This window comes from Athene cunicularia (genome assembly GCF_003259725.1).
Source record: "Athene cunicularia isolate RWA chromosome 12 unlocalized genomic scaffold, athCun1 chr12_part1, whole genome shotgun sequence".
Lineage (NCBI taxonomy): Eukaryota > Metazoa > Chordata > Aves > Strigiformes > Strigidae > Athene > Athene cunicularia.
This window is the reverse complement of record NW_020799116.1, coordinates 1,022,870-1,036,772: the sequence shown is the minus strand read 5'-3', so window position 1 is coordinate 1,036,772 and position 13,903 is coordinate 1,022,870. Positions and strand designations below refer to the sequence as shown.

Here is a 13,903-nt window from a genome sequence, read left to right as displayed (position 1 = left end):
TGTGTTCTTATGAACATAAGTAACTAAAAAAATCACTTCTGCTTGTTTTAAATTTGGTTCCTCCTTAGCACCACTTGCAAAACTTCATCTGTTAGCCAGTAGTTTATACAAATTAGCTCATTTTCTACTAAAACTATTATGGCAAATAGGAAACATTAGTCTGCTTGTTTCTGACACTCAGCTCCAGCTCATGTAGTCTAGTGTCATGAATACTGCCTGTCATTTGTCATCAATGCTACAGCATTCATCAAGATATTCCGAAATGTTTAAAATGGTTGCATTTGTCCATTGGTTTATAGCTCCACACAGAACAAAAATATTAGCCATGCTATGAATACTCAGGACTCAATGCACAGTAGCCAGCCAGCTTTCTAACAACTGTTAAAATGTTTTATTTCCTCTGCCTTTACATAGAACTAAAACCTGCCACCTGGGCAGGCTGACAGCTATTAGCATTGGCCCGTGCATGGCAGAAGCAGCCTCATTAGCGTGCCTCACCAAAGGAGGGGTAAGCAGCTCTTCAGGTATGCAGCATTACACACTTATCAAATGCCTGACAGACTGGCTTCCCTTTCTTTTTGATGGCTTCTCAGTATTAGAAATATTTTTTCTGGTGAAAAATAATGAAGGCAAGGGTGTGTGCCTGTTTGCCAGGACTGTGTCATCTGCTGTCACTGTCAGCTTGTGGAGGCACATGTTTGTTGACTCTGCATTGTTGCTGCACAAATACAGATCTCGGAGCCTGTTTCTGGGGGCTGGGGGTTGTAGCTTTAGTTTCAGATTATAGATGTTGATCCAACTGTCTGTCTCTAATAAATTCAAATCCACGGTTGATTTTTTTAACTTGATGAATCCTGGCTCGTATCAGTAATAGCGTGGCCAGCAGGACCAGTGATCCTCCCCCTGTACCTGGCATGGGTGAGGCTGCACCTCGATTACTGGGTTGAGTTTTGGGCCCCTCACTACATGGAAGACACTGAGGGGCTGGAGTGTGTCCAAAGAAGCACAGTGAGGCTGGTGCAGGGTCTGGAGCACAGGTCTGCTGGGGAGCGGCTGGGGGAACTGGGGGGTTCAGACTGGAGAAGAGGAGGCTGAGGGGAGACCTCCTGGCCCTCGGCAACTCCCTGACAGGAGGGGGCAGAGAGAGGGGGGTTGGTCTCTTCTCCCAGGTAACAAGTGATAGAACAAGAGGGAATGGCCTCAAGTTGCACCAGGGGAGGTTTAGATTGGATATTAGGAAACATTTCTTCACCAAAAGGGTTGTCAAGCCCAGAACAGGCCGCCCAGGGAAGTGGTGGAGTCGCCTCCCTGGAGGTACTTAAAAGACGTGTAGATGTGGCTCCTAAGGACATGGTTTAGTGGGGGACTTGGCAGTGCTAGGTTAACAGTAGGACTCAAGCTTAAGGGTCTTTTCCAACCTAAATGATTCTACAATTCTACAATTTTAATTAGAATGCCATTTTACTGTACAGCCATGTGACGATCATCATCTGATGTACAAAATAAAGGGACAGCCACCTCAGTGCAAATAATGAAATGTTTAATAGGTCTGCTATTAGCAGCACATATCACTTAAAAGGTTCTATGACTTCATCAGCTAATGGCACTTGATGTGGAACTGTCTTTCTCTGAACTGGCAGTTCTGCCATCTCCTTCCAATGTAGTCTACAGCAGAGAAGATAAATGTATGTATGTTGAAAACTTCTGTAATGTGTTTAGCATCATGTGTGGGACCAGAGCTGCTCAACCCAGTTCTGTTATTTAGTTACAGATATCAAGCAGAAATTAATTTTTCACTTAAGTGATGTTACAGTCAGAGGAAGGGGAAAAAAAAGAAATATCTATGAACTTGGCATGCAAGAAACACAATTTTGTTTGCAACTGTTATACAGGGTAGGTGATGGTGACAGAGTCCTATGAGCTGTGTAATTCAGATTCTACAAAAGAAATATCTATGCTTACCCTAGATTCATTTTCTGGTCTCTTCTTCCTCATTTACATAAATTGCAATCCATACATTGGAATAGAAGTGGTGATGCTTGCGGCAACGCAGAACTGTGTAGTAATTGCTGTATTCCAGCTGAGCTAATGAGTTTGTATCTCCATGCCATCCTCTCCTGACAGTGGACTAGTTTAATAGTTATTTATTTTGACTAATCTCCCATAAAGGCTGTTCCCCCTAGTCTCCTCCATTATGTGATTTAGATGGAGAATCACTCTAGTGCTTGTATTTTATTATAGTCGTTATGGAACATTACTGGAATCAAATTAAATTTAGACATATTAAGGAGTCTGGCACAGTAAATACTGCACTTGTGAAGTTTGGGGGTTGAGGGATTGGAACAAAACCTGTTTCTCCAGCACCTTCCCATGTTCCCAGCTAAATAAAGCAGAGGGCAAGCCCTGGGCTGCCTATCTGCTGCACTGTTTGCTTCCCTCTGTTAGAATTTACTGGGCAGTGATGAATAATTAAAGTTCTCCTGCCCACAGTTGTTACCATTTGAATAAATATTCCCACCAGTGGAAGGGATTCGGGGTCCCTGCGTTTCACTCAGCACAGAAATCTGCTCACGGCTGCCTACCGTGCCGCAGGCGCTGCCACATCTCTCCAGCCTGCTGCTGAGCCCACCCCGAAAAACGCTACTTGACCTTTCGCCTAATTCTCCCCCAGCACCCGTGTGAGCTGCCAGGCTGCTGCGGGTTCTGGGAGAGACCTCTTCAGCCTGCTGCCCTCTCAGGGAGGGCTGCCCACTTACCCCCTGCTCATTACCCAGCAACTCACGACCATAAATAAGGCCAGTACAGGTCAGGGGAATTGCTGGGGAGCAGCACCTGCTCGTTTCAGATCTAAATTTGACAGCATGGTATTAGTAATTCAGTACTGCTTCTTACTAAGGCTCATTTATAGTTTATAAAGGGTTAATGAATGATTAATAGCTATTTTAATGCATTTTAATTAATTGCTGAAGAGGTCAATAGGTTGTTTAGAAACATGGCTTGTAGCCATGTATGACATCTTCTTTTTGTGTTCATAACTGCCTATCATGCATACAGTCTAAACATGCTTTATATTCTCTATTAATAATGTATTAACCCATTGTAAGGCATTTAGAAACAGTGTCTCAGGATGGGCTGAGACCCGTAATTCTTATTCTGATTTTACAGCTTTTCCCCATATGAATGGTTCATTGACTTCAAGAGCACTGATCCCACTGCCCCCATCATCTGTGATCCTGCTGTCACCTGCAGTGCAAGCGGGACCAGGTCTGAAAGAGGCCTTGCCTATGAACAACAGGCAAAATCTGGAAAGATTTTAAAGGCTGAAGTAGCTGGACCAATCCCAACAAAAACAGTTGAAGTAACTGAATTAGAAGTTTCTTCCTGCAGACTGTCCCATTCCATATATATATATATATATATATATATATATATAAAAAATTTGAATATATATTGATTTGTGAGTGAATGGGTGGATCATGAAACTATGGTCCTGAAGAATTATGGCAGAGCAAGAGGATAGAGGTCCTGTCTAGGAGAGTGAATATCTTACCTTACTCCACGCAGGTGCTCTGAAAACAGTAAGCTGCCACAGTTGTAAATTCAAGCCCCAACGCTGTGTCTGGTGGGATACACTGCCTTGATACTTAACATCACGAAGGCTGGCCAGCATGTTAAACAGCCCAGCCAAATTCCCTCTCTTGTGTATTCTCTGCCTGCTTCTGCCCACAGGCACAGATGATGGATGTATTTGACCCTGCAAGGGGTATTTGCTGTGTTAGGCTAGCAAGGCCGGTGGAGTTAGGGGGCAGCTCACATACGCAAATGGGATTGAAGGCCACAGACTTGATGAACATATTTCTTTTCCTACTGCAAATGAGGAGCCAGGACATCTGGTGGTAATGATCTAAATGCACTTTTATCCCATTGCAACACAAACGTGAATTCCCAGGTCACCTAACTCCACATCATGTAATCATGAAAGCAGCTATTAGTGGCAAGGAAGATAAGTAGCAGAGGCTAGTCCCATATGTTTGAAATCATTCTCTGGTACAGATAATGACATGCAAAACCAGGTACAAACCAGCCACGGAGACTGAACGGTTTCAAGGCAGCTCTAGGGTGGCTGTTTGGTGGTAAGAACTGAGAAGCCAGTGAAAGAAACACCTGAGTAACATTTTGGGGACTGTTGGGGAACTGGCAAGCACCTTGTGATGTTCAAGTTCTCTTTTTCATGGAAAAAGCAGACAGTTAACAGTTTAACCACCACAGGTTTGGTGTGTTTTTATAAACTGTTATATGGCAAAAGAAGATAGAGCAGCACATCAGGAAACTGCAAACTGGAAAGGGAAAGGTTCTGTGACAACCTGAGAACTGACATCAGCAGGAGCTCAGGCAAGGAGCCTGGGTGAGGATGTCCCAGGGCACAGCTCACTGGCAAGGACAGATGTGACACTGAGACCACCCCCACTACACAATGCAGTTCTGTGCTGAGGCAGCTGGTCCTGCTCTGGATGAACTTGCCTAGGTATTGCTGGCCGTGTAACGGTATGTTGATGTAGCTATGCTGCAGCCAGCAGGTGAGCTTGTCCAAAACTACTCTGACTATCTCTGCCCTGCACTGGTGCAGAGGCATCACGACTTGTGACTCCAGAACTGTTTCCTCGTTCATAAGGTGGAGGCAAATATACCAGCTGATATCAATGGGCTTCTACAAGAAATAATGAAATATTGACCACATTTCAGCAAACTTGCCATAGATTAAACTCCAGTGAGCTAATAGTAGAGCTATAGTAGGGTGAATTTATTTTTATTGGCTTACAAACATAATAGCTGCATGGTTAATAGTCCTGGATGACCTACAGATTCTCTACCTGTTAATAATTCTACATCTGCCTCCCTTTAACACTCCCAACCCAAAACCTAGTAATTGTATCTGAATGTTCAGTTCCAAACAGCAAAGAGAAAGCAAGGTCATAAAAGACCAAAAGTGGTAATAAATACTATATTCACATGGAAAGTTGTTCTTCTCCCAAACCTCCAAATCACAAATGGAATGCAGTAAAAAAAAAAAAAAAAAAAAAAAGAGAAGAGAAAGCAGATCAAATATTTATGTTGCCTGCAGTCATACTGGGGGTCTTTCCAAGAATGGCTCATCCTGATTTATGGTCAATCCTGATTCAAATGACATGAGAAAACTTACAGCATAAAATGAAGTCTGGCCATATTTGGGGAGTGAATCACATTTGAAAATAAACTTCTTGAAGAGAAAACATGATTGTGTATATGGAGTGCAGGCAATCATTTACTGAAAATTATTATTTTTGTTGTTTTTTCTGCACATTCAAAGAGAAATTTCATATGAAAAATCATGGGAAAGTGCTTTGATTACAGACTGGAATATAAAAGCAAATTTAAAGATTAGACTCAGTTTGCTTTCAGATGACTATATTTGCATATATGATTTTAGTATTTATAAATTAAACATTTTCAGGTATAACTCAAGTTCTTTCACTGGGAAAGGATGGGTTTGGAGGCTCAGTGTTAGCCTTCAGTCTGCACTTGTACATCAAAAAGCCCTAACTACCAAAAGAGCTCTGACTTCTAACCTACCACAATTTCTCATGGGGATAAATTTATGCTGGAATTAATGTTCTCTATGCTGGTTTAGCCTTTTCCTTTCCTGAATAAGAATAAATCATACTGCTATAAACACTGGTTTACCGTTTTAAAAAAGATTTGCATTAGGGTTAGGTTTGTATGACCTGAATAATTCTAAAATAAAGTGGTTTAACTCCTATGCAGAAAAACATAATGTAAAGAAATTTTCTTAAAACTTCTCATGGTTAAACAAGAATGTGCAGAAAAATACTGCCTAATTTTGTAGAAAAAAATGAAAGCATTAGGAAAAGAGTGAAATCCTTTCATTATGTAAGGTGGTTGTCTGGTAAGTGATGCAGAATAATGCTATGTATGACAGGGAGTTCTGTGGGGTGGCTTTTTAAGCAAGTAATCTGTGTAATACAGCCAATTTCTTTTTGTAGATGTCACATTCTTCTCCTGTAAGCAAAATTGGCTGCTAAGATATTGCCTTTAAAAAGAAATAGCAATTAAATAAGGTGAACCAATGAGGCAGAATCTGGAATTATTTGCACCTTCAGGCTTAAAACTGTTTATTGGGATTAAAGCCCAAATCCAACATTACAGCCTGGAATCCAAGGTGCTATTCTATTTGAAAAACATTACCTTTTCTATTGTCCTAACCAAGAAACATTTTTTTTTTTTTAAAGGCCTAAGTAGTAAGGTTTAACTCATTTCTCTTTTAAAAAGAAAGGGGGAGGGATGTTTTTTTTTCTGAACTATGACTGTATTTTGAGCAGTGCTTTTCCTCACATGAACTTTCTCATCCAAAGGGTGCTGCTTCCTTTCATATTAAACAAGATAAGACTAGAGGAATGATTGCTTCCATTATTCCAACAACATATTCTTTTTATCTCCCAAGGGTTAAGAGTTAACTAACACTCCATGTGCTGGAAAGCAGAATTTGTAGTGTGGAACAAAACCAGTTACAACATCCCACAGAAAAGGGAAACAAGGGACACGAAAGGTTGAGAGTCACCAGGGTCAGGAAAAAACACAGCAAGGCTTGTAAGGAAGGGTTGTTGAATCTGCCTTTGATGTTTTAATTATGATTTTTTTTCTTCTGAAGTGTTGCAATCACCCACAGAATGTCTTAGTTCCAGCGTTTAATTTATTTTTTTTTTTTCCTCTGACTGTCTCGGTTTTGGCATAAGCTATGCCAAAGAAAATACAAGCATAAAAATGTATCGCATAAAGGAGATGATCTAATCACAAATACAGGAGCCTCCCATGTCACAGCTTAGGTCTGTTTATGTCTCCATATTTGCCTCTTAGGAATAACCTGTTCACTCTTGCAGGGTCACAGAGAAATGAGCTCTTTGCTGGTACTGGCACGTGTTACTTGTTCGCACTTTGTCAGTTGTGCCTTCTCTCTTCACATGTAACTGGGGGTTTTTAGCAGTTTGCTGTCTTCTCTCTTGGATGAGTGCAGCTTTCCTACACATTATTATTATTATTCTCCTCTTATACTCAGGTTCAATAAGCAAACCATCATGACTACTGTTTCACTTTCTGTGAACAGCAGCAAGGAATGGAACAAGGACTACTCAGATGAGGCTGAGTCCTGAAATCTTACCCAAAATTTACTCAAGCAAGCTCATAGAGATCTAGGAAAGTCCCAGAGGTCTGTGTTTGGACCAGTAAAAATTATGCCACAATTAATTGTGACACAACTGAGAGGAAAACCAGTACAGGCTGTGCACTGTGGGATAGAAACACTGTGCTGCACTGCTTTATCAAGTTAGAGAGAGGGTGGAGACAGTGACTGGCTGATGAGTGGTTTCCTTAGATAAACATGACAAAAGCATGTAGAAATTTCCATGAAGCTGAGACATCCACATCTCCTGTGCATGCGCAGGACCTGCAGCAAACACAGCTGTCCTGAATCACCTCAGCAAGGAAACCAGGCCTGGGAGGGGAAGAAGTCTTGGTTCCATCTGACGTCCCCACATCCTGAAGCTACTTGCAGAAGAGCCCTAGGGGTATTTAAAATCCCATAACACTGTGTCATCATCACATCAACACCAATTTTGCATGGAACCCAAACTGTGACAGCACTATCTTGGGGGTACTAAACCCCCAGGGCTGCTGTCCTCTGGAGGAGTATGTAGTCTGTGTTTCCAACATCAGAAACAATATATACCTCTGGATGCTCTTCTCTATTTCACTCTTTCCCCCTTCTTCAGTCCTTTGCTGTTGGTTCCACAGAAAGGCAGTGTCCAAACAATGAGATGCAGTTGATAGATGTGAAGGATAGGGTTGTTTGTTCTTGCTGCCTTTTTTTTTTTATTATTATTAAAAAAAACCACCACCACATTCTAGAAGGGATAGCTGGATGGGAACCTCAGTCTGGATGGACCCTGTAAAGTTTAGCCTGGCACCACTCAATAAAAGTGTTGAGTATTGTATGTTTCTTGTGATTGTGGCTCTTATCCTGGTACCTGTGAAGTGTCTGTGCTTGGAAATCTCTGAGATCCGGCTTCTAATGCATCAGAAGGAATCTGCCAGCAAAGCACGTGCTCAGCTCAAAGTAAGAAAAGTTTAGACTAAGGTTACTCACCGTGAGAGAGCAACTTTAAGATGAAAAGAAAAAGCGAGCAGAAATGAAAGTTCAGGACTTTTGTTAGCAAAGAAAGGCTTCTTACAAGAAGTTTAATACAGCACGGCTGGTTGACAACTATGGTTCTCTGCTACGTGGTGATTCTTCTGCTACTTTTTGTTAGTCTCAGTAAAAAGCTTCTTGTCTTGAGATTGGCTGTGATTTAATGACATTCTTCTAACCTGACTGTTCATGACAAATTCCTCAGCACTTCAGAACAGTTAAAGTACATGTAAAGCCCTGGAGGTTTCTTTCTGTCTTTATTTCTCCCTAAATCACAGGATGTCCAGACTTCACACCCGAAAAAAGCCATAGTATTGGAGTGCTTCCAGGAGCCTGAGAGCTGCATTTTAGTCAGAGCAAAGAAAAGACAACACGCTGCATGTAGTCATACCCATTAACAATAGGCAATACTCTGTCTCTAAAAGATGAGCATTTGACAATTGATTGCACAATGAAATGCCACCTGCATACTTGTCCCAAGATGGAGCACTTCATGCTTTTGTCCCTGAAGCTGCACCTGGAGCCCAGAGTGTGAGGACTGAATACACTGTGCAGATCTCCATCTGCACTATCTCACTTGCTCTATGTTGACAACTCGCGTGCTCTTCTACGTAGCTGTTAGCAGCACAGAAATTCCCTTTTCATCGTCACCTTATAGAAGGGTCATAATAATAACTGCACAAACCTCTTTGGTCCCGTTTGATTTGGCTCCTGATGCCTGCTGTTGTTGCTTCTGTTTTTTCAGCTCGTCATGAAGTTATCACCAAAGAGATCCTCGAGCTGGATACATGGGAGAACCAGTGGAACGTGGTGGCCATCAACGTCCTCATGCACGACAGCTATGATGTTTGCCTTGTTGCTAGGCTGAACCCGCGGGATCTTATCCCTCCTCCCCCCGATTTAGTGGACCAATAGAAGTTCAGTGATGCTCAGTGCTTCCAGGTTCTGCAGAAACTGAAGAATTTGGAGAGACAAATGCTGCACTGGCTCCGGATGACAGCTGAGTCCCGTGGAGAGGAGCCGGCAACATGTGCTTAAGGACAGAACTGCCTTTGAGCTGCGCTTCTCAGATGATGCTTGATTTGCTAGTACTGGTACCCTGGACTTCTGCGACTAAAAGTCAAGGTTGCCCAGCCTTTGTGTGTGGCTCTTCATCTTTCATCTGCCTGTGTGAGCTCCAGTGTTGGGTGCAGCCTGGGCTTCTGGGACCCTTTCCCTCACAGGCACAGTGGCAGCCCAGGGTTCATTTCACAGCAGAGCACAACATATGATGGAAAGCTCTAGTCAGGGAAATCCCTCCTTTGCTCTTCATCCCACCTGGTTGTACTAAGCTACTGAGGAAAAAACAGTCAAGCTATATCAAAGGGCCAGACTGTACTGCAGCAGCAGAGGGAAAACAGAGCAGAGCCTTTGTTTGTTTTAAACAAAAAACCATTAGCCAAGGTTCATTAGCCAAGTACACAAGCTACTGCAAATATTATCTAACTCACAGACAGGACAGTCAAAAGATCCTGTCTTTGCCAACAGAGCTGAGCCTGTGCTAGTAGAAATCTAGTCTTTTGGCAACAAGTCACAAGTGAGCCCTCCAGCAGTGTCTGTACCAAAGACACGAAGAATCTAAATTTTCACATAGACCCTACCTATTGCAAGGTCTGGTGTGACCAGAACCTTAAAGCTCAGTTAGAAAACTCTCTTACTTTAAGAGATGGAGAAAGGAATGTAAAGTAAAAAGTAATAAACGAGACCAGTATTATCTGCCTAAGCTCTGCAGCTACAGGAAAAGGAAAGATGTGCTAAACAATAAATGCTTATGTAACAGTAGCTGGTTTTATAGAAGTTGCTTTCATAAAGGTGCATAAATCAAATTCTCTACCACAGAATTGGCTGTAATCACAGGGAAGAGGAATAATTCAAACAGTGTTTTTTAAGGCAGTGTTAGCCTTTATAGGGCTTGAAGACAGTAAGTTAGGGAGAAAATTGTTACCAGTACTGCTATCCCATCTGAATTACCAATTCATCAGTTCTCTGGTGCCTGCCTTACAGTGTATCTGTCTGTCAATGCCTGGGCAGTGTGGACAAAAGAACTGGAAATCTCAGTTGTGCTCTTGGGCCAAAATTGCAAATGGTAGTATGCTGCAATGCAGAGTGAATGTCAGAGGCAAACACTAAGAGTAAACTATGATACAGTACAAGAACTATCACTGTCAGCAAGAAGTTGCTTTAGAAGGCTACAAAAGCAGCAACAAAACTGGAAGGAAATAACTGACAACGAAATGAGGGAATCCATCAGGTAGTTCATCCGTAGTTATTTGCAGGATTTGCGCTTCAGACATCTCCATTTTCTTTTTCAATTGCATTTTAGTCTGCAAAAGTGCTAGTTCTTTTTTGTTGGGTTGTTTTGGTTTTTTTCCTTGCAATACTTATGGCACAGAGAGGTGGACAGGATGACCCAAAAGTCCTTTCCCAATTCTGACTTTTTTGATTCATGAACTATTCTCTAAAATACCCAGAGGGAACATTAAACTGTCATATAAAAACAATTAGCAGGAAGGTCACTGAAGTTTACCTGATAATTATAGTAGGATACTGAGAACTGCTCAGACAATGAGGGAGTTGGTGGGGACAAAACGAAGGAAAACATGTAGAACAGGAGTAAATCTATGAGCCTTACAGCTAACCTCGTCTCCCTTTATGCTTCCCAAGCAGGATGAGTGTCACAGCCTAGATACATGCTCTTGTGTTTGTATCATCCAGTCATTCTTTTTTCTTCCCATTGTTCATATGTAGGTCATCATCTGTCTAGCACAGAGTTATGACAAGCATGAACTTTAGTGGTTCAAATCAGCAACCGATTCCTAGAGTAACTGCTGTAACCTAGTAACCACACTGGTCACTAAGCACGGTTCTAGGTATAAGATCAAGAAGGCAAACTCTGCTTTGATATGTTTTTAAACAAAATCAGTAGAAGGTTCTTCCAAGTAACCATCCAATATTGGAAACTTTTAAAAACTTTCATTGTTAGTGCAAAGTAAAGGTAATCCTGTTCTAATTTGCCTACAGAGCTCTCAAGGCAGCTGGAAGCAATGCTCTTGAGCATCAGTTAAGTGTTTCTGTGTGAAACTCCAAATTCTGCAACTGTATCTACTGATTTTGCTTCTTACACCTTTTTTGTTTTAAGAAAGAATGTTTTAAAGGTTTTCTTTGTCTTTGGTCTCTGCTCTGTGGTCTACTGACAATTCAGATCCTCCTGTGGTTTAAAGCCTGAGTTAATCTACTGGATTTCACTCTCTTATTTCAAGGGCAGAAGGGAGACTTTTGCAGGCTTTCATTAGTGATATTTGAACATGTATGTGGAACACAGCTGAGACTCCTCTATTAAACATTTATTCCTGTAGTGAGCTGGCTGTTTCTTTCCCACTTCATACGTTTTGCTTTTTAGACTGATATTTAACGAGCTGGATGGAAGGAAAGTATGTATTTTGAGAAGGTCTGTCTCGATAACCACGAAGAGTAGTTGCATATGTTTTATATACTGACCTTGCAATCAGCCAGCTTGAGGTGTAGCGGGCAGTTAACAGTTTGTACTTCGTGCACCGTTGGCAAGTGACCTGCCCTCACATGCATCGTGCTTCCTGCTGCCCACGGGCTCAGACTCTTGAGCGGGGACTCTTGTGTGTCTGTGTCTCCCAGTTTCTGACCAAGTCCGAATGTCCAGCACTACATATCAAGCAAGGAATTGTTTTCTTCTGCATTAAACATATAGAATGAGGGCACTAACTTCTTAATTTTGTGGGGGCCCCATGTAATTCATTGTTTGTGCTTAGGCCGACTACAGTTTTTAAATACTTTTAATACTTGGAAATTAAAGCTGGACTGAGGAAGGAAGGAAAGAAGAAGCAGAAAGCATGTTTATTGAGAGGTAAAGATCTCAGCCAAAAACCTTCCGAGAGTACATGAATACTGCATGTCTGATATGTCCATGAGTAGTCCCACATTGCTGGGAAAGTCCTTGAGTGTCTTAATTTCTTGTGTTACAAATCCTGATGCAAAAATAAAATAAACAACTAACTACAGAATATGCATTCTCCAAGCTTGTGAGTTTCACTGAAATAATAGTTCACTTCAGCCCCTTTCCATCTGAGCAGTGGTTAGCTGAGCGTTTAATCAAGGCTGTCTTGACATCATCCATAATTCTAAAATGCAAACAAAGCAGCGCTGGCAAGCTACCGACTATTTAAATGAATGGGGGGATTATTAAGCAAAGGCATACACTTCAGTTTCACTTGAAATGCTGAAGCACATCAGTAGTTGCCAAATATGAAGAAAAATGTTGGAGAGGTAGCTGGTCACGTGACACACAGGGAGTAAAGCAAAAAATGAAATGCTATAAAAAGCTAATTGAAGCTCTCCATTTTTATCCCCAGCTAATGTTTTATTTTGATAAATGTCCATGTATAACTGATTTCATAAGGATCCCTGTAGATCTCTCGTCTCTGTTTTCACACTCATGGTCATAGGAACTGCCCACAGATGTAAACCATGAGGCATCTGACCATCCACCCTCACGTACCACTGCTGTGACTGCGTGCTTCAGTCCCTGCCCGTGCCAGGAGTACACACACACACATTTTACATGTGCACAATACTGAATTTTATGGGGCAGTTTCTGTATTGTGTTCCAGCTGTATTCTGCCACTCAGGAAGCCTTGATTTGCCAACAGAAAATTGCCTTGGCACACACTGAGCTGTCAGCCCCTCTACCAGCACTCCCAAGCGTGCTCCAGGTAAGAGGCTGAGGGAGCATCAAAACCAAGAGACTGGCGGCAGAGATGAGAGGTGCCCCCAAAATGCTACAACATGCAGCAGTGCCAGGCTGGGTGGAACAACCCTCCCCACCTCTTCCTAGGGAGGGCTCAGATGTAAAAGGGTTTGGCTCTGGATTCTTACTTACATTTTTTCCTCTACCTTAAATGTATAATGAGATCCCTGATCACCTGAAAAGCAATGCTAGAATAGTATTTTTTTTTTAAATGCTAAAATATATTCATGAAGATCTATGCTGTTTTTCTGCTGATCTGGAAGACAATTACATTCTTTTAATAAGCTGTTTACCTAGTGATTGCTATCTTATCTACAGTGATGGTCTCTTTCACAGGCTGCTCTCCTAATGGATTACTTGGCTCTGAAAATTTGTTTCATGAATCACAATGCTTTGAATCACCGGGTCAGAATTTCAGTTACTATTTTGCAAATTTCTGTGGCTCTCTCTACAGTGTTTCAAGTGGACTCTAGCTTCAGCTTCAAAGAAAAGCTATTTCACCCCCAGTTGTGCTCAGCTGGAACTGGTATATTTGCAATTTACTATCATTTGACATGTAGAGGTTGAAAGCAAAGGAAATATTGGAAAAATGGCTAAAATATATATAGGATGTATGTGGAAGTACCCTTTCCTTCTTTTCTTGGCGAATGTCTCTTCTGTGTGTACTGCCCTGCTCTGATGGAACGATTTACTAATAACCTATGATTGCCGCCATGGTGAAGGCCACGCTGGGGCTATGTGTTTGTGCGGCCCGAGCAGAGAGAACCAGCATGGTGCAGAGCTGTGGCTCCTGACGGGCTGGCCTGCCTTGCCATAAGAAATTACCTTCAAACGAAAAGGCATTT

General features: G+C 41.9%; 2 protein-coding genes across 3 annotated transcripts in view; one reads left to right on the top strand and one right to left on the bottom strand.

The window, feature by feature from the left end:
• MGLL (monoglyceride lipase) overlaps positions 1–9,053 on the bottom strand; it is a 114,793-nt gene extending 105,740 nt beyond the window's left edge. Inside the window, exon 1 of one of the 2 annotated variants that reach the window (XM_026857379.1) lies at positions 8,925–9,053. The gene's annotated coding sequence lies outside the window, so the exon portion shown is untranslated. Of the gene's footprint in view, positions 1–7,780; positions 7,887–8,924 lie in introns of those variants that run through there. The other variant, XM_026857378.1, reaches the window with a different exon arrangement.
• Positions 1–9,836, top strand: part of KBTBD12 (kelch repeat and BTB domain containing 12) — a 39,588-nt gene extending 29,752 nt beyond the window's left edge. Inside the window, exon 6 of the mRNA XM_026857376.1 lies at positions 8,985–9,836. Coding sequence (XP_026713177.1) covers positions 8,985–9,154 — 170 coding nt within the window. The 3' untranslated portion in view covers positions 9,155–9,836. The remainder of the gene's footprint in view (positions 1–8,984) is intronic.
• Positions 9,837–13,903: the final 4,067 nt, after the last annotated feature.